The sequence below is a fragment of the Plectropomus leopardus genome, chromosome 2 (assembly GCF_008729295.1).
Source record: "Plectropomus leopardus isolate mb chromosome 2, YSFRI_Pleo_2.0, whole genome shotgun sequence".
Classification (NCBI taxonomy): Eukaryota; Metazoa; Chordata; class Actinopteri; order Perciformes; family Serranidae; genus Plectropomus; species Plectropomus leopardus.
The window spans coordinates 29,785,683-29,809,462 of NC_056464.1; the positions used below are offsets into that span (position 1 = coordinate 29,785,683).

Below are 23,780 nucleotides of genomic sequence, written 5' to 3' on the forward strand. Positions count from 1 at the left end.
ATGCTTGCAGCCTTAATCACGCAACAGCAACAAGACACAGAACTTCCTGATCTGAATAAAACTTAATTTTCCATAGTTATATTGGACATGTTGAATTTTTACAAAATACTAATCTTAAAGAAGGAATGAAGATATATTGTCACCTTGGAAAACCATTTATTGAACAAGTTGTTTAACTGCAGCAGCACAAACTGTCAGAGCTCAAGTCAAGCAAAGTTGAACAGAGTAAATGCCTTTTTGGCAAAAGTGACAGAGGTAAAATACAGAATTACAGATGTTTGGCTCTAAGGACAGCCTGCAAATAACAGCACCAGTATTTAACATATGTTGCCAGTCTGATTTTGTCACTGGTATGAAGGATGTTTCTACTGGTGGTGCATCTGACATTTACCTATAGTCAGTCATTTAAAACCAACAATTTAAAAAAGCAAACAAAAACAAATAAAAACATCACATGAGCTTTAATTCAATAGTTTAAAAAACAGGTTGGTAATGTAAAACTAACTCCAGTATTCCATTTCAAACATGCAGGAGAAGATAAAATTTGCTTTAGCAGAAAAAGACTTAAGTCCTTTGTTAGACAGACTGCCATTACACAATATGTAACTTGGCCAACCCTAAAGAAAAGAAATACATGACTATAAAAATTTGTATATCCCCCAACCATAGCAAGATCCTGCAGATGAACCATAGTCTGAGGTCTTCATTTTCTCTCGTTAGACCGGGAACGACTGTAAAATAAACAAACCAGTGAAAATGTGCAAAATGATCACCAAGTTATTTAGAAATAAAAATATGTCTTAGAGAACAGTATGATGATAATTAATACTTAAACTTGCCTCCTTGACCGTGAGATAGATCTTTGGCATTTCTTGTCTCTGGAGAGAGACCGTTGTCTGCCTCTGTCCCTTGAAAGAGACCTGGTTAACCAAACCGAAAAACAAATTTAATCATTAACAAGATATTAATAATCATTAAGCAGAGTTTAACTGTTCTTAACAAGCTTACCTGCTGCGACTGCGGCTCCTCCTCCTAAAGTGTACATGAAGTTAAAAAAAAAAAAAAAAAAAAAGCAAAAAATTTAGTAAATACCATTTAACCGTCCTATCACTAATGAAACCTTTGGTATCCTTGATCCTTAGACATGGATTACACGTGGAAACGTGGTTACACGTAGTTCCTTGTCTGTTAATAGAAGGATCATCTGCATCCATGAGTGGCATCAAGATCTACTCATTAAAAGGAAACTTTGTCCAATGAGCAGCAATCATGGAGTCAGATTTCAGAATATGGAACAAAATCAAGACTCGACATTCAGGCCGGCTTAGAACAAACGCAACTAAAATCTATTACAACTATGACAAGTAAGTAAAGCATTAGATCAATAAGCTGTGAACCACATGTGTTGGCTCTAAAGATTGCTGCAAAGCAAATGCAGAAGAGTGAAATTTAAATGTTATTTGTAATTAAACTGGTGCACTTGAGGTGAAAGGATGTCTTCATGGAAAAAAAATAATTTGTAAAACTGCAAAAACAACGTGCACTTTTCTTTTCAATATGTGGCGAAAGATAGCCTTATGTCGAGCCATGAAAATGCACTCTGTAGCCGAATTACACAGTGAACCAAATGTAGTTAATTCTTTCATATAAAAATTGAAGACTGACGGCAAACTTCTTTTTGATCTGTAGATTTTTGCAGCTCTGCACTGAACTTGCTCTTAATTACATAACTGCTGAGGGAAAACCGTCAAGCACCTTTTAAGGCTAGATTAAGCATACAAACTACAAAGAGCAGGATAAAAGCAACTTACTATTTGGGGGGATTTGGACAAGATAGAAATGACGCAAGGAAGCCAGACTGATGGTGAGGGAAGTCGAATTGCAGAGAGGATTTGCCACATGATGCAAATGTTGGAGATATGAAGTTGCTTGGTGGCTGGTAGGAAGGGGTAGTTGTCGATATTCCCTGCCTTTTTGGGGGGGAAGGATGGGACGGGATGTAAGCCAAAGGATGTTCCCGCTGATACAGTAGTTGTGTGGAGAATAGAGAGAGTAAAGACGCTGATTGGTTGATAATGTGAAGTGGGCCGCTGTCGATTGGATTAAAGTTGGAGGAAGAAGAGGAGGATGCTGGGAACTGCATGCTCAGGAACCAAAAGGTTGGTGGAACCTGACGACTGGCGGTGCGCCTTGGTCATGTGACAACACCAGCCCAGCTGATTGGGGCTCCTGGTCAGCAGTCACATGATGCTGAAAGAAGACTAGTTGACTGACTCAGATGGTGAGAAGCGTGGTGGTGACTCTGCAACGGGGTTCAGTTTTATTAATAGATGGCAACTAAACTCAGAAAGAAAACAAAATTTACACCTGCAGAAAGTAATTCTAGAAAGTACCTGTAAAAATGTTTGATGGATGATGAATTGCAAACTGTGCCTCTTAAGATGTCCCCGTAAAGCAATATCACTCTGGTAGAGCTTGTTTTTTGTTTTGTTTTTTAAATCTAAAAGAAATATTGTTGTAAGAGTTCATAAATAGTCAAGTGCTGACACAAGCTGCCTTTGAATTTAGCTGTAAAACTAAGCAAAGTTGGCATTAAAATTACCTTTGAAACAATTGAATATCATTTTTTGTTTATTTAAAAAACGTCACTTCTGACGTTACAAAGCGACATCAATATATTAAATCCCGAAGCAGCTGGATCCACAGATTATCTATTGATGAACTCAATTAAATTATTATTTTCTTTTTTTACTATTGTCATTTACAGCACTGAGAGTGCTAACAATTACATTTAGTCATAGGGACATCAATTCAGAAACTTCCCCCTACTTGGTTTTGGCTTAAATGTGAATAAGCTTTAATAGGTCTAAGATCTGAACATATAAAATCATTATGGGAGGTTGTCAGATTTAAATGGCTCTGTCAAACTAACTAACATTTTGATGGAGAAAAATTAATTCTTACAGTGTGTGGGGAATGTAAATCAGCCTTGTCATTTGAGCTTAAAAACACTGCAAATGAGAATGTATGTAAAACAATAAAATGAATCATGAGTCAAGTAAGAAATACATACCTGCGTCTGACTGGAGGACTACGTCGTCTAAAATCATCGCGAGGGCGTCTACCCCAGGATGGAGGATTGCCACGACTCCTTGAACGTCTTTCCCCATTGGACAACTCGACACGCACTCGACAGCCGCACATGTTTCTAAGCAAAGTAATCACATGAGAAGGAAAGTGCAAAAAAAAAACAAACAAAACAAAAGCAATCATTAAAAATATATATTTGTTAAGGAGTTACCTTCCATCCAGTTCTTTCACAGCATCAGATGCATCTCTGGGATCTTCAAACTCTACAAAAGCAAAGCCTGGGGGATTCCTGGCGACCCAGACACTTCTCAAAGGGCCATAGTACCCAAAAGCTGTTTCCAGCTCTGTCTTGTTTCCATTGTTTCCTAGATTCCCAACATAAACCTTGCAGTCAAGGGGAAACTGGTCATTGTGGCCTGAAAGAAAGAGACACACAAACGTTTGGGAAAAAATATGAATGATGCGCTCTTTGGCCGGTGTGGTCACATAATCTCTTAAATCGTTAATAATGCCCTCATTAAGCACGTTTGACTTATGTCTGCAAAGTGCTATAAAAATACACATCATAATAACTTAATCTGCATTGTTTATTAAAAACTTGTAAATAATGCACACAAACCGTGAGTGATATATGATATATCACAATCAGGGCTCCAGGCAATTAAAATTTGAGACAGTGAAGTTATATTTTTAAGTGGTCATGTTATTGCGAATGCATGATGATCATTTACATTGGTGCCCCCAGCAGCACTTGGTGCCCTGAGCACAGCATGTGACGTTTTTTTTTTTGTGACGTGAACCCAGTGTTACTGATCTCTGGTTTCTCAGTGAAGTGTATGAACTACACTGCAGACTGAGATCTCCAATCAGTGCGGTTTGGTACCTTTGACCTATATACCTGGTACCTACCTGTCTGAACCACAACACAATATTTCGGTGCCAGATAGTGTGAGTAGCTAGACAAACTGAATGCTGTGACACTTCAAGACAGGCCTCCTATCTGTATTCTGTTAACATGCCCATCTCAAGTAAAACTGCAAAATTTTAACTACACAAACACGACGGCTACAGGCTCTACTTTATGCAGTGGATGGGTCCCCCAGTGTTTTATTTCACACAACAAATGCAATGTATTTAATGAGTGCGACTTCTGTTTGGGCAGTCATCTATAACTATACTAATAACGAAACAGGGTGTGTCTAGATGTAGGTGGCTTATCACCCCAGCTAAAGTATTTCCTGGGGGAAACACCCTGCAGTGTTTTGAGCGCGAGCAAACAGTAACATCCAGAACTCAGTTTAATAAGAAGTGATCATTACTTACTCATTTCACCAGATTTAAATACCTCCTTGTTAGAGTCCTACAGTCAGATGTGCCTGAAAAAAAAGACAGACGGTCATTTGTCACAACAGAGCGATTCATTCTCTCCCTCTCTCTTTGTAAAAGTGCTGTTAGGATGAGAAAAAAAATGGTGTTACTTGACTAACTGCCAATAGATTTACAACATTTCTCAGAGGCTCTGTACTGACCACAATACATCGGACCCCATTTGTGGTTATACACACTTTACGTCTTCAAATACTATTTAAAAACACACCTTTTCAAACTGGCATATTCAGAATGATTTTATGGTAACATACACATCTTGATTTGCACTGATGATGATTTCATAATAATTATGTTATACCTAGTTTTTACGACGATGATTTTGTCAAGTTGTTATATTAACTTTCAACTGTACATTAATGATTGTTTGACTTTAAGATCCATTGCTGCTTGTTTAACTGTCTTTTAAGGTGTCCTTCAGTACTATTAAAGGGGGGTATAAATACAATGTATTATTATTATTATTATTATGTAGTTGTCTACGATGTCAAGCTAACGTTAGCTAGCAACCAAAAGTACGTTTGCTCGGGCGTACCAGCGACGCGGTAATCGTTAGACTTTATTTTATATGTTCATAGTTTGATACGACGATTTACCTCTTTTAGATGTTTAATAACGTTAAACATAATACTTCCGCGTCTAACGTAGCTTATTTGACCAAATACTTATGCTGAAGTGATTCCTCTAAAGCGCCATGCAAAAGCGTTAACGCTAACGTTAGCTAAGTTAGCTCAACAGAATGCTGCTAGCAAATTTTTGTATTTATCGTGACGAAACCGCTGAAAAGAAATTTAACTTCTGAGCCGATCAGCCTCTTAACGGACGTTACACCAGGCAATACGTGGAGGGAAACAAGTCGATCATTACTATAAGACATGCCGCTCACCTTTGTTGTATCTGCAATCCGACAAAAACTGTTAGCAGTAGCTCTCGCGGCTCGCTAGCTTAGCGTAGCGTGACCGCCCAGTGACGTAGATATATACACGTCGACGCTACTTCACGCGCGACATCCGGTTGTCAGGTCCGTCTCCACCGCCGCCATATTGAAGCAGAGTTCAAAAGAGTTTGATAGAGAATAGTAGAAAAAGGCAAAGTTTTGTGCTGTTTTGTGATGTTTTAATGAAGGAAACCCAACCAAAGCAAATGAGAGTAACATTTCACAGGTGAGAAGTTATCGTACAATAGTTCTACCGTTAGGAACACGTTGAGTTTGATATATCACAACTGTTTTAAGTTAACAGCAATGTCAAGTGACTTTGCTCTGGAGAGGATATCAGATAAACTATCTGTAAGATGTAGACAATCATATTAATCAATCGGCTATGTCGCTCAAATTTAACGTGTGTTATTGAATTAAGTCGCCCCAGGTCAGTGTTAGTTTACTGTTCGTGTCACTGACTTTATAGTCATTTATATGCCAGGACTGTAGCTGTTATCAGAGCCCACTAGCTGTTATATTACAGCGTTGTTTATTTCTGATAAATGACTAATGTGATCTATCAGTTATCAGACTTGTTGCCAATTATATTTGACACGTCATTAATAATTAAATCAGTAAGTTTACATGCAAATTCCTGTTAGTAAACTTTGAAAGACATCACTTTTCTTGTGCTTCTTTCAGACACCCTCACAAGTATTTAAACCTTTGAAATCGGATTTAAAAAAAAAAATATATATATATATATGTGCAACATTTTCTGTTTATGGAGGCCCTGAGGGTCAAGTAAGATTTTTTTTTCTGGTGATCCATTTTCTAAGTTCAATTTTTTTTTCATGTGTGAAATAGAGGGAAAATATTTTTTTTGCGAGAATTGAGATGTTTTTTTGAAACAGAAATAATATAAATTAGCACTAGTATGTGAAGATTTAAAATGATAAATAATGTGCTGAGTGTGTAAAGGATGTAAAAACATAAAACTATGTGTCTTATGCTACAATACAATATGTAATTAATCAAAAATTGGCTTAAATTTCTCGAAAAATTCTTAAATTAAGTTAGTGTTATGTTGGTGTCACTGGCAAACTGTTTCAACATCAATAAAGACAATTTTCATGCAGCTGTAATCTCTCACTACCACGTTAGACTATATGTGTTAAAATTGTATATATTCACTGAAATTGTTATTTACTCTATCTGTAGGTGCCCGGTAGATCCAGGTCAAGCAGGATGTCATGAAAATCTGCTGCAGAATCTTCCGATCTTCATGTTCAGCTGTCAAAGGATCTTCTGGAGTCAAATAATATTTTTCAGGAACATCAGTATGCCCTTGACAAAGCTAAAGTTAAAAAAAAAAAAAACGACAACAAATAACAGAGGCTCAGGAGAAGGCGGATGAATTGCAGTGGGACTTCAGAAATGCCAAAGAGCGGTAAAGAAGGCACCTGAAGATGGCGAATTCCCTGCAAGAGGATCTGAAACACAAAAACAGAGGAACTGGTGCAGAGGCTTGACTTCTGATCTGGTTGGTTGAGCTGCCCAGTCCCTCCTTGAACAGATTAAACGTCTAACATTTCTAATTCAGTAGTTGTTCAGTTCATGTCTCATCACACAATTTTAGACTGCACTTTAATCTGAGTCGATAAAATCTGATCATGAAATAGTTTTTTAAAAGACGGTCTTTTTAAATGTAATGTGATTGAGCCTCAATGACACTGTATTGAGTTTTCTTTTAGAATGATTATTTTTGGCTTTATTTGATAGGACAGCTGTAGCATGAAAGAGCAGAGAGAGGGAAAGGGCCTCAGGCGTGAATTGAACCTGCAGCTGCTGTGACGAGGACAAAGCCCTTGTACAAGGGGCACCCACTCTGCCAGGTGAGCTACTGGGCGCTGCCTGTATTTGCATTTTAGCACTGTCATACCAAATATGTAAAAGTACACAAATATGTAATCTTATGGTTCCATAATTTTAATTTATCATGTGCTTGTACAGTTTTTGATGCTTACTACAACAATAGTTCTTTGTAGAGTTTTAATTTCTTTTTGTTTTCTCATGTATGTCCCAGTTCAAGCCATACAATAAAATCTACTTTAAAATAGTTTTTCATAAGAGTGAGTCAGTGGTTTCATAAGGTAATTTGCATACTGACATTTTATTATTTTTATTTTAAAGGTATCTGTCTGACTGGTTTCATCAGAGCAGCTGTGTGCACACACTGCTTCAGACAGGACCGTTTGGAGCGTCCTCTTTCCACCATGACCGCAAGTAAGAGCTGATGTGTAAGTGCACCACACACACACACTCTCTCACACACACACACACACACACACACACACACACACACACACAGACAGAGTTGGGTAAAACAACAACCCCAACATAGCCTGTTGCAGCTTTTCTCCAAGAAACACAGGAAACACCAGAGCTTAGCCAGCGTAATCCTGTGGGTTTTTTTTTGTGAAGTTTTACTTGGCTAAATGTTTGGGCATTTTAGTCGTATCTTAATCTAAGTACACTGTAACTATTTAAGTATAGTTTTAGTCAATGAAAACGGATGATATTTTAGTCTTCTTTGTAGTAGTCAAATTAAATTGAACATTTCAGTTAATGTAGTTTAGTCAAAACCGTCAACTTGACCATTTTAGTCAAAGTTATTTCAGGTAGGATTTTATCTCCTCTTTATCTGATGAAAAACACAGATTGAATCATGAGGAATGCAGCTCTGCAGAAAGTTTCTGGTCTACTGGTCTGATGGCATTAAATCAAATCAAGTTTATTTATGTAGGTTTTATAAACAACCAAAGTTGTCCACAGTGCTGTACGAATTACATTAAATGGCACAAAAATGTAGTTAAACATTTTAAAAAGGCACAATAATAACAAAAAGTCCTGTATTTGACAAGTAGCCAGTGGTACCTGTGGTATCAGGTATCAATTTGAGGCATATATCCAGACATTAAACATCTTCTGAGACTTAATGTGTCTTTTCAGGTTTTATTATTTTTTTTATTATTATTACCCAATATTTTATGGCAACATTACTTCCCTTATGGTAAAACAATACATTAGTTTTTTTCCTCAGCCGCATTGTAATGACAAATTGGTCGAAATGTCACCTTGTGTCTGAAATGTTATTTCTTGTAGCTGTTGATGTAACGTAACTCTGATACACGTCAGTATGTGATGTTTTGTTTAATATCACGTACGTTTCTCCAATTTTTATCTGCGTTCCGCCTCTCTTTTAATTTCTGCCTGCTACCCGAAATTACATTGACAGAGTTTGATTCTGATGTGTTTTTAAAAATGCTGGGCAAGTGGGACATTAAAAAAAAACATTATCATGGGTCCTTGAAAAGTCATGGAAAAGTTTTGAAATTTTGTCCTCGAATGTATGTGGGAACCCTGATCTGGGTTCTCTCTTCTCCATCTGATCTAAACATTGTAACTCTTGGCTAAATAAAACAAAAGGTAGGCCGGTAACTATGGTAGCAGGAACTGTTAATAGAGCGCATTCCTCACAAGGTGGCGCCGCCGTCACAAAATTTAACACTATATGTGACATCAACTTCACATTCCTGTTGGTAACAAAAAGGTAATTGAAAAACATAATTAGTCATAGATTCCATTTACAACTTTACTTCATATGTTGCAGGTTACAGAGCACAGTGTGTGGAGGGACACTATTTAAAAGGTTTTAGTAGAATCATTTTAATATTTCATACTTTCTATTTCCATTGATTTTAAAACAGAGATCCCAACAAACAGAGAGTTTACAGAGATTTCAACACCAGAAACACAATGATGATGTCAGCTGCATTTTACTTGCGCAAAGTTTATTTAATCTCCACAGTGATAACTGACAGCGTGACTGATTTTACGCTCTGATTCATCACTGCAGCTCAGAATAACCGGAGACACCTGTGTGATGAGAACCAGAAATAAAAACAAAAGATTATTTTTATTCAAAAAAGAATCCACACACTGTTAACTGGCTCCCATTATTTTTAATCAATCTGACTAAAATTTTAGTCAGACTGATCTCATCAGTACTTCCACTCTTTACTTAGGTGGCAGAAACAGTGTGGCATTACTTTTTAAGTGTTTATGAAATATTAGGAGTAGTATCTTCATCATCCAGCTATAGCCAAAAAGATACTCACCTTCATGTTTTTTAAGTCTTTGCATACTGATAATATTTGGAAATAATTCTTAGTGTTTCTACATCTTCCTATCCTACAGTAAGATTATAGGCTGTTGTTTACATTTCTCAAAAATGAATATGACTTTTACCGTTCCATATTTATGGCATATTTTTTAACAGTGTCACCGTTTCAAATCACATCAGAGGACATGCTTCATTTATGGCTCTGATGATGTCGCTTGTAATTCACAGCCCCGCATGTTTCATGTGAATTTGTGGCTGGATAGGAAAACCCAGAATTGACTGAGCGAGTTTATAACCAGCATCATAGTACCGGTTATCCAGAGCACCTATGTAAGGATTATTTAAACCAGATAACTAAAAGATATTTTTAACTGGCTTCATAGTACAGGCCTCTGGTCAGCTGTGCTGTCAGATGAAACGTAGGTTTAAAAGATGTGTTTGATCGACATAACTGTACTGTGGAAACAAATAATAACATTGACAACAGTTTGTTGAGGCAGCATCAAGTAGCAAAAATTCACAATCTACATATTGGCAGCTTAAGGAAGCAGCTGTGTAAAATATTGTTGTTATTGGGCTATTGGGTAAGAACGTTTCTGCTGTGAGTTGGTGAGTGAGTGTGTAAATTCTTTAGTTTATTTCTGTATGCACGCTCATAAATGAGCATGTGCCCGTGTTACAGTAGAAAAACTTTTTTATAATAACATCAAAGCTAAATTTGTATTGCTCATCTCTCTTTCATAAATACGCTCTTATTGCCCTGGTATGTTATATTTGTAATTCTTAATGTTTTCTTCTCTATGCATATTTCCGTCATGGATCTCATGTCAACATACGCAACTCTTTGTTCACATTGTACTAGATTCCATGGAAAAGTTTGTCCATGATAACTTCTCTTGCCCAGCTGCCTATCTTTTTCTTTGTGTGTATTGGTGAATCTCACACCAATATTTAATGCATATCGCCATCTACTGTACTGGGGTGGACACACATTACACCTAGCAGCGTATACTTAGAGAAGATAAGTCTAAAGAATTAAGAAAAAAATAAGATGTATACATAGCTAGAGTAAGAGTGCAAAAAAAAAAACTATACAGGAGCAATTAAAGACAAAGTTAAAAGGTAAACGACAAGTTAGTCATCTCTTAATCATAAAATTTGATCCAGACATTCTTTGAGAAAATGTTTCACAGGTTTCTTTTTTATCAAACAAACTTGTTTTCTTTAATTTATTCCTCAAAGTGAACAAGCAGCTGCTTTTAGAAAAACTCGAACATCAGTCTTTTTAAATTATGCTCAGCATTTATTCAAGAGGCAATTAATTCAATATTCCTGCAAAAAATACTGAATCAACAACCCACTTCATGATTGTTGAAGTTATAACACAAATAAAGAGAATCAGGGCTGTTGTACACACTGTAGAGAAGACCTTTCATCTACTCTGCTCCTGCATAATAATAATTTATCAACATCATCTCTGTCCTCCTCAAAGTGAGCCACTTTGACACATTTTCTCCCATTACCATCGCCATGACTATCCACTACAATCTGTGGATGGATAAATAGATGGAAAGGTAGAGTGCTTAATTAAATCTGATGGGAAATGTCAGAGCTACAGCACTTTAGTCTCATAAATCAAAAAAACAGAAGGAAAAAAAGTTATACAATAAAAGCCATAGAAGATAAACAATCAATAGAATAAAACTGCAGTTTGGAGAGAAGTTGAACAAAAAGACTTTAGGACAATACTCTATGTATATATGTATTGAATGAATACCGTGCAATGATAGTGCCACACACTTAACATCAGTGCAAGTCGATGATGATATGGTTGTTTACTCGTGTCCTCTCATTTATAACCTTTATTTCAAACCTTGTTTTTGCCCCAGGGATAAAGATTTTCTTATTTTATGATACTTGATATTTCTCCTCCACCATAAGTAGGAGTAAAACATTGACAGGACTCAAAGTACTCTGTGTACATGCACTGGTGCATGTTACCTTTAGAATTACTGTCACTGTTGTTTTTACTGCACTATTTGGTCTATTTGTCTTTATTTTCCTCTGCACTTCTGCCCTGTCTCGACCAGATCAACCACTGTGACATTTTCCTTTTTATGACAGTCCAAATATGAGGAAGTCGACTTTATGCTATAAACTGTACAGGAAAATAACCTAAAATCTGTCACGGTCATAGCTGGGGCCATCCTGAAATGGATTACACTGAACATTTCGGCAAACCTCTGAAGGATAACATTTTGTCATTTATTTTATGGGAGTTAAAAAATGAGGACATTTTCAGTGTGTCAATATAAATTGACCCGTTTTTTTTTCCGTGCAGTTATCTGTTATTAAACTACTTCAAATTGTAGAAGACAAAGACATCTATTGGGCTTTTCAGCTGAAATCCATATTTGAGTTACTGTGCAGATATCTTAACAGAAAAATACTTTGGTAGAAGTAAAAGTTACCTACTAAAATATTACTTTAGTAAAAGCCTGAAAGTATCTAATATATAATGTACTTTGGGATCAAAGGTAGTTTTATGACATGAAGTAAATGCTGGTGATAAATAATGCAAGCGGTCAGAATTCTGAGGATTTTTAAGTTTACTTCTTTGTTACATTCACCATCTTAAAAATTAAGCTGCAATACGAGGTTTTTTTTTTACAACTTAAAAGATTTAAAGAATATGATATGATAAATAATAAAGTATTAATTCTAATCACAAGGGGCTAATTTTATGCAGAACAAGTGTTATGTGTACTACTTTCATGTCAGAGTATTTCATGTTGGAATTGGGGTAGGAAGAAGTGAGTGCTTATCACATCCTACAACACTCAGTGTTCACCATACACACCTCGATCAAATCAATCAAACAAATAAAAAAAAACAAAACACATTCAAACAAGGTCAGATCAGTCTAATTTGAGTGCGTTCAACTTAATTAAGCTTTCCTGGGATTTGACTTTTACTTTTAATGGAGCATTTAAAAAAATGTCTTGGTACTTTAACTCAAGTAAAATAAAAGTACTTCTTCCACCACTCATAAGAGGAATAATAAAAATAATTATTTTTTAAGAGGTTTTATTGGCTAAGATTTACTGCAAATATCCTATCATCCTAAATATTGAGGCTGAGATATTTTGTTGCCATATTTATGTCATTTTACATCAAATACGTCGCATTCAGAAGCAGCTATTATATCATTCAGCTATTACTTCTCATGCTGACAGGAAACTCAACATTTATATGTGCATTTTTACAGTTACTGCCTGCCATGTGGTGATTACTGTGCAGGGAATGTAAGTAAATCAACAGAGCAGGACGGTTATTGCTCAACAGGAGAAAACACCACAAACGACCCCTTTCTGATGTTCAGGTGGGTGGTTTGATATTGTACGTACACTTCCCGTAAGTAGTGTTGAGCAGCGGAAGAAGTGTGAGTAACAGAAGTGTTTGTACGTCTCTGACCCTGAACCTCTCACTTGTCACATCACAAAATGAGACATAAGATGAGAGAAAGCACTTATCTAATCTTTGTTTATTCCGTGCTGTGTATCACCTGGTAATCATCGTATTTTAATAAAGTCTTGAATCAAAAGCATTTTGTAGTTACGGTGCGGCTGACTTTGTTTTGAAGGTTTCCTCTCTGAAAGCAAAACATATCTTTAAAAATAACATACTTATTGTTTGTTTGTAGAAATTATTTTTAGTGCGGGGTGCAAGGTCATTGAAGTGCCTGAAGTGCTTGAATTTTGAGGGCATAAAATCAAGTACTGGAATACCTTGAAAAATATCCCCTTTTTTAAGCTTACTTAAGAAGTTATTGAAATTAAAATGAATGACATAATGTTGTCTTATATTTATTTATATACATTATATTAAAGCTTCCCACATGCAGTGGTAGTGGCTGTCTGCGAACACACTATACGGGATAAAACGCTCGATTGTCATGCAGGACATTCGTTGTCGTTCACGATATCATAGTAAGGCCGTGCCGGCCTATAACCGGGCTGATATGGTGTACTCTGGCAAAGAGAGACATCTACACATCATTTAAATAGTGCTTGAAAAACTACTTGAAAGTCCTTGAATTTCATTTTTTGATGTCTGTATGAACCCTGTGAGGGTCACTGTGTAATATGTTTGGATATAACTCTGCCATCCTGAGCAGTCAAATTAGTTATTAAACAGTTACTCAGCCTTGTGTCAAGCCTTCGTTAATGTTGTCTGACATGACAGGTCACAGTTGCATTTACCAGACTTCATGGTGACTGTTTCCAGATCACTCAAAGCAGAATAATAACCATCATTAGTGAAGGTTAAGGGCTGTGCCAAGAAGGAGAGAGTTGTTTCAATTTCGAGTTCAGCCTTTGTGTTTTGATGACATTGGCTTTACTTCCTCATTTTTGGGGGACTCAAAAACCCCACAGTTGCAACTTCAAAATCAGTTGTATTCTTTAAAATCTATGTTTTTCTTTTTCTTTGACCCTATTAATTTGCATTATTTTAAAAGTAACAAAGTTTTCCTCCAATTGGCCACAAAATGAGTTTATGCTTTGAGGAAGGTGACAAAATGCAGAAATGGCCATAAGATATTGTTATAAAATGAGGAAATATGTCATGTTTTATTTGTTATATGGACCAACGAATCGATTACACCAAGCTAAAACTAATGAAATCTAATCTAAAAAAAAGTCCCGTATAGACCTAGTACTTTGTAATATTCAGTTTTCATTGAAACCATTTTGAAAGCTGTTGATTAAGATTTCTGATCATTTTGGAGGATGCAGTGTGTGGTGCCGTTGAACTGTATTGTTGACAATTATACAAGTACAATAAATTACAGCTGGAGTCAAATAAAAATAATTTCATTTTCTGTAGCAGACTTAAGAAATATCTCATCAGTTCAGTATACTCTGATAAAATTAGGAAAAGTCACTGTGATATAACATTGTTAAAAGTGTTTTCTTAGTCTCCAAACACTAATAAAAATAATGTTCTTTTAAGTCAAACTAACAAAATGTCACACAGAACATAAGGAGCCAAACACCTGGAAGTCATGAATCTCTTTTAATCGAGTTTAGTAGCAGTAATCCAGTGCTTAGGCTACTAAATAACCAAACTCACACATTAGTGAGGGGGGAAAAATCACATAAAAGGACCTAAAATTACATACAAAGGCAAGTTATATTCATAAATTAATACAGGTCTTTTTTGAATCTAAAAAAAAAAACCCTCAGCTAACTCTTTGACCTTTTTCAAATGTACGAAGACGTGTGGCTCAACCACTGTCAGTGGTGAAATTATAATATATAAGTATATAACTGTGTATAACTATATTTAAGGCCTGTACTAGATCAGTATTTAAGGTACTTGAATTTTGTTTTAATGCTCTTATTTTCTGCCCCTTTACTGTATTTCTGAAAGAAATATTGTATTTACTCCACTGCATTTATCCAAAAACTATGACAGATGCTTAACTTATTAGATACAAAACCTTTATATACATTAAAGAACTCAACACTAAAAAGTTTGAAATTTGGTCCACATCGTGCAAGTTGCAACATTAACATGCTCCCTTTATTTAAGTCTTAAGTCTAATACTATAATAATAGTAATCTACTGTACCACTGTCTGGAGCCATGCTTGCATAATTAATACTTTTACTTTGCTTACTTTTTGGGTGCTTAATACCTATGTGCTTTTCATCTGAGTGTTTAAATATGTGACTCTTACTTGCTTTTTTTTAACTACTGTTACTTAAAATATCAAAATACTTATTTCCCCCCTGACAACTTTAGGCCTATGTATTTTAAGTAAACTCATCTTAACTGATTATTCCTGGAAATAAAACAAGCAGCAAATCTTGTCAAAAATAAAATACGGTCCTTCAGAGTTCAAGTTGAAATGGACAAAAACAAAGATGTGTATACTGTTAGTCAGCGTTAGTCGGCGAGGAATAGTTTATGTAGGGTCTTTGGCAGACACAGCAGTTAAAGACCTCCTTCTTCAGGGGGAAAAAGTTCAGGGATAAAAGGGATCACTCAGGAGATTACTCCCATGTACGTAACACGGATGCCTAGAACACAAACAAAGAGCATTATGTTGCCCAGCTTTATTTTAGTCGCAGTGTGCATGTTTGTGCGAGAGCCACGGCTTTTCTAACCTCATCCTCACCACTTGCCTTTCATATCACCAAATGAAGAGTTAAGCTCAGTTTGTTGTCTTCGTACGGATCCCCCTGCTGCCACAGGATTCTCCTTTTAGCTGTTTAAATGAAACATCTTTTCTTTTCTCATGCCTCCACTCAGGGCAGTGTTTTTCAATCAGATTAGTACAGCACATTCTGTTCTGTTTCACTTCCTGATGACTGTGCAGCCTGTATCCCTGAATGAACTCAACCGCGTGCTTCTGGTTACACTAAGACACTCATTCAGACGAATGTATTCTCGCAACCGCCTGTTAGATTTTGGTACTTCATAAAATATTTAGTAAATATGTAAGCCAATTATCAAGAGGACTGACTATTTATCGGCTTATTTTAACAAGAAATATACAACTTTTTAGTGAGTAAACACTGAGCTCTTACTCAAAAGCTTTTACTAAAGCTCAACATGGGTAAGAAGTGTATAAATATGTTTACTACATTTACATTAAAAAGCTACAAACTGAACTTTAACCTTCCTGTTTCCTACCAGGTTGCGGCTTTCACCACAACAGAAACAAGATGTTCACAATGTTTCAGGAAGGAAGACATCTCAGGCCGTGTGTCAATATAGAATCTATTCATGCACATTTCAGTTCAGCTCAGGTCAGCTGAGTTCATTTTTGACCTCCACGTGCGCATTACAAGACGGGAGGAAGGGCCAACAAAGCTACCAGGACACCGCAGCACAGACGAGGGTTTGGGAAAATAAACATATCTCTGCCTGAGCTCGAGACTTGATGAATTTTTATAGAAAATCTTTGTATTTTATGGTTAATAGTTTCAGGTTGTGCATGCTGAGGGTTGCTTTTGTTAAGCACGCAGCCGTTCTGTTTCTGTACTATTATCTCTTTTTAATGTGAATAAAATGTTCTAATACGTGAGTGTGTGAAACCCACTTTCCTCCTGATTGCTCAGAAGATTACTCAGCCGGTTGATAACATCCCTGTGGGTTTGCACAATCAGGTTCACTTGTGTTATGTCACCTTTATAATTAACAGGATCATCATGTTCCCTTCAATAGCTACCTGGCTGTCTGCCAGCAGAGCATTCAGACAGTGTCCTCCTCACCACCTCTGCCTGCAGGATTCACCCACCACAAACCTGCAATAAAGTTTGAACTGTCTGAGAGCCTCAGCTCAAGCAATAAGACTATATACCCACACCAAGAATCTATACTACATTTTACAGGTTTTTTGAATGGTTATGCAAAAATATGCTGAACATAAATAGACGCAGCAACCATAAAACATGCTGTAGTGCAAACTTCCTATGCCAACATAATAATATAGCAGTGTCCTCAGACCACAAAGGCAAGGCCGTAAAAAATCTTTTATGACTTTTATGGGAAATTCGGCTGCTCTTGCACCCTCCCCCCGATGTATATGTCTCACTGTAGTGAGAGCCTGACTTTATTAAATACCTTCTGAACACGATTTTTCATTTTTAAACATCTCATGCTGTTTATTTAATCCCAAGAGTAAATAATTAATTAGCACTTGTAGCATAATGCACATTATTTTATATTTCTAAAACTTTATATGTTAGTTTTATACATTGTCATGTAGCATAAGGCACATATTTTTACATACTCAGCATATTATACCTATTTTCTATTTTTGAATATTTTACATACTCGTGTCAAAATTGAAGCATAATAAACATATTTGTATTTTTATGTTTTTACATTATTCTTACCCTTATTATTCCTACTTTCTATAATCATTTCTGCTTCACATCGAGGGGATTTATTATCACAGTTAACCCTTTTTTGCATAATACTGTGTAACTCATACTGATGGGAAAACAAGACAAAAGAAGATATTAGAAATACACATCTATGCATGTTTTTTTTTCTCAAAACTGTTGAAACAATAATTATCTCATGTCTCCCTCGCTGTCAATTTGAATTCTGTACTCCATGTGTTAACTACACAGGCATGCACCGACGACCCTGTGGTCCAAGCTGATCAGAGAATCACCAGGTGGAGTCAACAACATCCTTCACAACAAAGTAGGTGAATTAAAGATATGCCCAAACTTGCTGTCTGGATCTAAAGTCCAGAATATTTTGACCATATTTACAGTTTAAACAGGAGTTGCCTTTTTTAAGAAACTGTAAGGAAACACATGTACTAGAAACACTTGTCATGTAAGTGGTCATGTGAGAGAATATGTACATTATTTCAGTTATGCTATACTTTTACTACATTGTATTTTCCTAATAACTCCACTCTTACTTTTGCAGATGAATGTTTCTTTTGAAACAAGAGCTCAAAGAATATGATGTATTATATTTTCCAACATTACATGAAGTTTTGCAACACCTTGACTAGGTTTATTACTTTAAGTTGTCATTGATAAAGGAACTTTGTCTTACTATCCTACGCAGTAAATATGTTAACTTTGGATATTAACTTGTATTTTAATGCTTACTTTAATACTTGTTTTATGGGTCAGATGGGGAAATTGAGCTATAGTAACAAGTAACTTAACATTTATACTTATGTGAAACATTTCTGACAGACTGATCCTATATGTGAGTATTTACATTAACACTACTTCAGGGGAAATTATTGTAGGTTATATTTTACAGCAAAGTAGCTGCACAATTCTCTTTGCAGACCAAGATTTGACATGCAAAACAAGAGTCTACAAAATGATGCAATAGGCTATGTCTCAACATTACAAGAAATAATTACACATAACATTTGGACCCGGTTTATAGGTTTACTTTATCTCTCAACACTTTGACAATAAGTGCTTTTATGCTCAGTATTTACTACAGTAATTTCTTAACTTGCTAAACAAGAGCTGATACATTATATTTCTCACAAAGTAATTATACACATCCTTAACAGTAAGTACTTTTACTGTCAGTAGTTTGTATTTAACAGTTTGGTCGAACACTTTAATCACTCGTTTATTTAAATATGTAAACATAGGCCTGTACCTAACTCACAGTTTTTACATAGTCTGCTAGTACTTTACTTACTTTTTATTCAAGCCTACCCTTGCATGTTTTACTGCAAAACAGCTGCACTAGTTTTAGTATTATACATTACGAGATATTACACATAACAGCAGGGATAGGTTTATTAATTAAGTTGCCATTTCACACTTTGTCAGAACCTCAGTCAGCAAACAGGTGACCTTTCTGGAATGTTCCTGTTCAGTTATAGTTTTGCAACCTTTAAGTAATGTTCTAGGAACGTTCCCAGGTTATTTTTGTAAAACCTTTACAGACTCTAAGTGCCATTCTCAGAGAGCTGTAAACGGCTGTCTATACCAGTGGTTCCCAACTGGTGGGTTGCGGGTCCATTCTGAATGGACCGCAAGAGACTCACAACCATCTCAAGTTTGTAAAAAACACACTATTTTGAAGTGCAGTTAGAGCTAAGGGACTGTTCTTTATTTATCAGAGGAGGAGGTGTCTGTTTTTTTATCCTCCCCAGAGTCACAACAATCAGTCAACAATTTTCCTTGAGCCTCCCTGAAATCTGAAAATCCAACAATAATTTGCGTTTTTACATTTTCTGGCTGTGATAAATGGTGTAATTTTGGTGATTTTTATTATGGCTGTCCTGTGGGAAATTAAACATAAAAAAAATTAGGAAAAAGAAAGATAGCCAAAAAATTTCAGAGGGAAAGAAGGTGTCTATTTGGGCTATTTGGCAATTATTAAATTATTAAAATGTTGTATTATAATAACACATTTTCCTTTAAGCCATTATTTTTCACATTAATTTAAACGTTAACTAAACTTTTGTTTCATCAGATAAAAGCTAGCTTGCGTTTGTTGACGTTATGTCAATAGCAAAGTTAATGTTAGCTTATAGATCTAACATCAACTTCAGGTAACTGTATGTCAAAATTAAAACTGTGTATAAGATGTGAAATTTCAGATATGTTTCTGATAACCTCAACAATAAAGCTCATGTCTTGGATTTGGGAACAATGACTCTATAGTTAATGCTAATGTTGTTTTTTTTGCTAACTTGAATTATTTGAGGTGCGCTGACCATGATGCTAACATACTGTGGAAGTTAGATAACAGCTAACATTACATAAACATCATCAATAAGTACAACTAATAATGTTACAAAGTTAAAGACGATAGCTTTAACAGCCTTAAAAAGGCAGTAAGTAACATTTTAATAAAGTGTCTCAATACATTGACATATTGAATGAAATGAAACCACTTAGCATCTTACCTCGGTTTTGTAAATTGTTACCAGGCTACTTGTTTGGTTAAACTGAATTTTCAAAGACTCAGAAAAGATTTTGATGTCATTAAAATTAATGGATTAACACTAATTCTAATAGTTTAAATGAAAGTGATTTGAGGTGGTTTGTGATGGATGACATGCATACATAAAAGTTTTTTTATATCAGTCATGTTTCACCACGTTTTAACATTTAGTGTCATTACTTTTACATGTGCTCATGATGTTGGGGTCCAAATAGTCCGTCAGTATTAATGCCATAACGCACAGAGCTGCCTCTGTGTATATTTATAACTGTCTGACTCTGCAGAGAATGTGTAGTAACCTTATTTATACGGTCTATGGTCACTCCAGCCTTTGATAAAGAGGACACCAGATGTCTTTAAGAGTCTTGGTGACATCAGGCACTGACTAGAGTGTCAGCGTTAAAGTTTAAGTTTACATGCTGATGAAAAGCCTGTTGGTGGTCAGTCGCTAGGTATCTGAGATATAGATAACTACTGAATTAAAACGAATAGGCTATATCTGCTAAATTAAAGTTAACTAATGGACTCTAAAATATAGACTATATCATCCAGAAAGGAAATAAATAAAGAAAGAAATTCATCACTGATTTTAGGATATAAAGATTAAAGTTGCTAAACAATCACACATGTTGCCATGACTCAAATGCAAATATGATACTTTTTTTTTTTTTTAAACCCAGCTCGGGTTTTTAAAAAAATAAAATACAGTTCAATCACTTTGATTTAATTTAGTATTACCTTTTAAATGAAATGGTATCTTTTAGCCCAAGTGCTCAGTCAAGTTTTAAGTTCTTATGTATTTAGCAGGCTACTGTTTATTATTAGTTTGCTCCTTTGCGTGCTGATGTGGTGCCTGAAAAATATTTTTTGATACTGTACTAACTTTCATCTCTGTTTAGTTGCCCCCTCTGACCGCCCGAGAGGCTGGAGGAACTTGTGGAAAGACACGTCACCCTGTTGCCACCACAATAGAGAACGAGGACGCTGTGAGCTGATGGAGACATCTGTCACATAGTCAGAGGTATGTGCTGTCACTTCTGTTATTGGTAAACACCAGCAGTATTAAACACCAACGCATACTCGCATAAACAAAACCCCCAGAGAAAGTCTAAAGTTTAAAGCAATGGTCCCCAACTGGTCCAGCCACTGGGTCCAGATTTCTCCTTAATCATTAAGTTCAAGGTCCACACATAAGAGAAATGACCACATATTCAGTTTTATTTGACAAACTGTAAATAACAGCTGGGCTTAAAACACAACTAAATAAAACATATTGAGAGAATAAAGTGCAATTTGTGCAATTTTGAGGACATACTCTTATACTCATATTCTCTAATACTTAAGTACATTGAATATCATAAAATTACCTTTGATACTCAAGTGCAGTAAATGTCAGATACTTTAAGACTTTTACGTAAGCAATATTTAAACAGGTGACTTAAACTTCTACCAAAGTTATTTACTGGCGAGAAATCTGTACTTTTACTCATGTATGGCTTGTAGATACTTCAGCCACTCCTGGTAAGAAGTAACAGGCTGTATTCACTCTGGTTACTGCCTCAACATACTTACCGCAAAACAGCTGTAGGCTGTATTTTCTTGGCAGATTAAAATTTGACTGGCAAAACAAGAGCTCATAAAACTTCCCCATATTATACTTGAAACAGGTGCATATGTCTGCCATTTCACACATGTAGGTTATTAGGTTATAATTTCCAAAATAAAAGACTAAATAATTACACATAGTACTACACATAGTACCAGTACTTTTAGTAGTACTTTATAGCGTGAAGGTAATGTGGGACATTGGGTAAAATGGGACAAATAAGGTTTACATCTTGGGCTCTTTAAATATTAGCAGCCGGTCACCAAACATGTTCTTTAGTTGTTGCAACAAATGTGCGTTACATGACACATCATTTTTATTGGCTCGGGATAACGATTATGGGTCAAAAAATGACTGGTCCAAGAGTGTTTAAGGTAGTAGGTTGTTTTTTCATGTTGGTAATATAAAGTTTTGCAGCTAGAACAAGGGTATTACAACAAAAATGAAAAAAGGCCCGTTTTTCTCAAGTGAAACCAACATGTTTTCGGGCAACCAGGTGCCATACAGTGAGTTATGCCACTTTGTGCCACCCTGTCACATTTCAGACATTTTTAGCTTTTTCGTCACTTAAACACCATTAAATAGTGAGTCCATTTCAGCCACACTACAGAATTAGCCATAATTGTTACACACAAATGCATGTCCATTGAAGACAATATGGAGTCAAGGAAACAGGCAACAAAAAAAAGGGAAAACAAGGCTGAAAAGTTAACAATCTCTTAGAAAAAGTTGCAACAGGTTACATTATGATTTAATTAATTAATTACTGAACTGATAAACTGATATAAATATTCAAAAAACAAACTAATATGACTGTCCCATGTTACCTAACCAGCTGTCCCACTTTACCTGAACAGTGAGGTAGAGGTTCTGGACGTGTTTGAAGGTCCAAAGTTTCAAAATTGTTTTACTTAACAACAGAATTTCTTTATAAACATTTAGCAGAAAATAATATAAACAACTCATAAAAGTAACACACAAGGCAGTCTGCAGAGTTTCAAGTGGTTTTCTTGGTAATCTACCTAAAAGTGGCGCACATTACCTGTCTGCAACCTACTTTTAGTCCCTAAATGTCAAATTAATTTTTCATAAGTCTTAATAGTGCTAAGACATAAAAGGGTACAATTATGTGAATCTTTGTTTTCTGACATTGCATTGTTAAAAAAAAGGAGGAAAAAAGAGGAGGAAAAAATTCACAGAAACAGCCACTTGCATTGCTGTCACCCAAAAGTTATGTTTTATATCAAAGTAAATGTTTGAGCAAAATTCTCCCTAACCCTAAGTAATTGGTGTCAATTTTTATTTTTTTTATTTATTTATTTTTAATAAATTTTGTTACAGTTTTGCTTTTTACTCTTTACTAATTTTAGTTATAGTGTCAGGTCTTTTTTTTTTTTTTTTTTTTTAACTTTTTTTTCACCTCTATTTTTGTCATTCGGAGTGGCACTGGAAGAATCTGAAAAGTCTTAAATTCCATTAGCTGTAAGCCAAAGAAACCCTTAAGTTTGCTTACATTTAGTCTGGTCCACAGTTATGACTCATAGCGACTTTCACATAAAAGATTTGTTAAACACTGCAGTAATGTAAACACTAGCAGTCGAAATGTCAGAATAAAGGAAAATTACTAACAGGCAGTAGGCATATAATAATTAAAAGTATATATATTTATACGCATTCGTCGAATTCCCTACCTTTCAAAACAAAAAGTTTAAGAAACAATTGTACGCATAGCGTTAAAATCTCCGGTAAACAAAAACAAGGCGGGGTTTTACCGTCTCTTACAGAAACAGTAATCCGTCTCAGCGCGCGTCTTATCAGGCTGTGCTGTGTGCTTTTATTTCGGTGCTTATACATCCCGCCTGTCTGTGTGTCTCGCCTATTACACAGCAGTGTTGATGATATGTGTTGTCAGCTGAGCGGAGAGGACAGCCTGCTGCGGTACAGGCTGTTCCCGGCCTGGCTCGGCACGGAACGGGTTACAGGTCAGGGTGTCTATTGGAACACAGTGTTCTCATCAGCAGCGGCAGCGGTACAGCTACAGTACAGCCGGAACATTGTGTTACTTTGTGGCTGCTTTCCAAGACCTGCCCCTTAATTTTACACTAAACGCCCTCCCACAACTGTTCTACT

At 35.8% G+C, this 23,780-nt stretch overlaps 1 protein-coding gene and 1 long non-coding RNA gene across 3 annotated transcripts; one reads left to right on the forward strand and one right to left on the reverse strand.

Moving 5' to 3' along the window:
• Positions 1-139: 139 nt before the first annotated feature.
• Positions 140-5,467, reverse strand: srsf3a (serine and arginine rich splicing factor 3a). 2 transcript variants are annotated; one of them, XM_042508191.1, is made up of 7 exons: positions 5,363-5,467; positions 4,414-4,466; positions 3,302-3,506; positions 3,074-3,208; positions 1,009-1,032; positions 840-920; positions 140-731 (listed from the first exon to the last, which is right to left on the reverse strand). In XM_042508191.1, the coding sequence occupies exons 2-7, from the start codon at positions 4,415-4,417 to the stop codon at positions 704-706; spliced, it is 477 nt and encodes a 158-aa protein (XP_042364125.1). In that variant the 5' UTR covers positions 4,418-4,466; positions 5,363-5,467; the 3' UTR covers positions 140-703. The 2 variants fall into 2 exon arrangements, with proteins under 2 accessions (XP_042364125.1, XP_042364132.1); XM_042508198.1 differs by lacking the exon at positions 1,009-1,032.
• Positions 5,468-7,121: 1,654 nt separating this feature from the next.
• LOC121959035 lies at positions 7,122-21,154 on the forward strand. The gene is made up of 4 exons (XR_006106878.1): positions 7,122-7,290; positions 7,589-7,695; positions 17,731-17,806; positions 20,944-21,154. It is a non-coding gene; the product is annotated as an uncharacterized LOC121959035 (long non-coding RNA).
• Positions 21,155-23,780: the final 2,626 nt, after the last annotated feature.

Excerpts from the sequence above, each read along its gene's own strand:
- srsf3a (XM_042508191.1), bottom strand. Across the intron at positions 3,209-3,301 it reads GTGAAAGAACTGGATGGAAG|AAACATGTGCGGCTGTCGAG; the intron begins GTAACTCCTTAA and ends TACTTTGCTTAG. Across the intron at positions 921-1,008 it reads AGGAGCCGCAGTCGCAGCAG|GTCTCTTTCAAGGGACAGAG; the intron begins GTAAGCTTGTTA and ends TTGGTTAACCAG.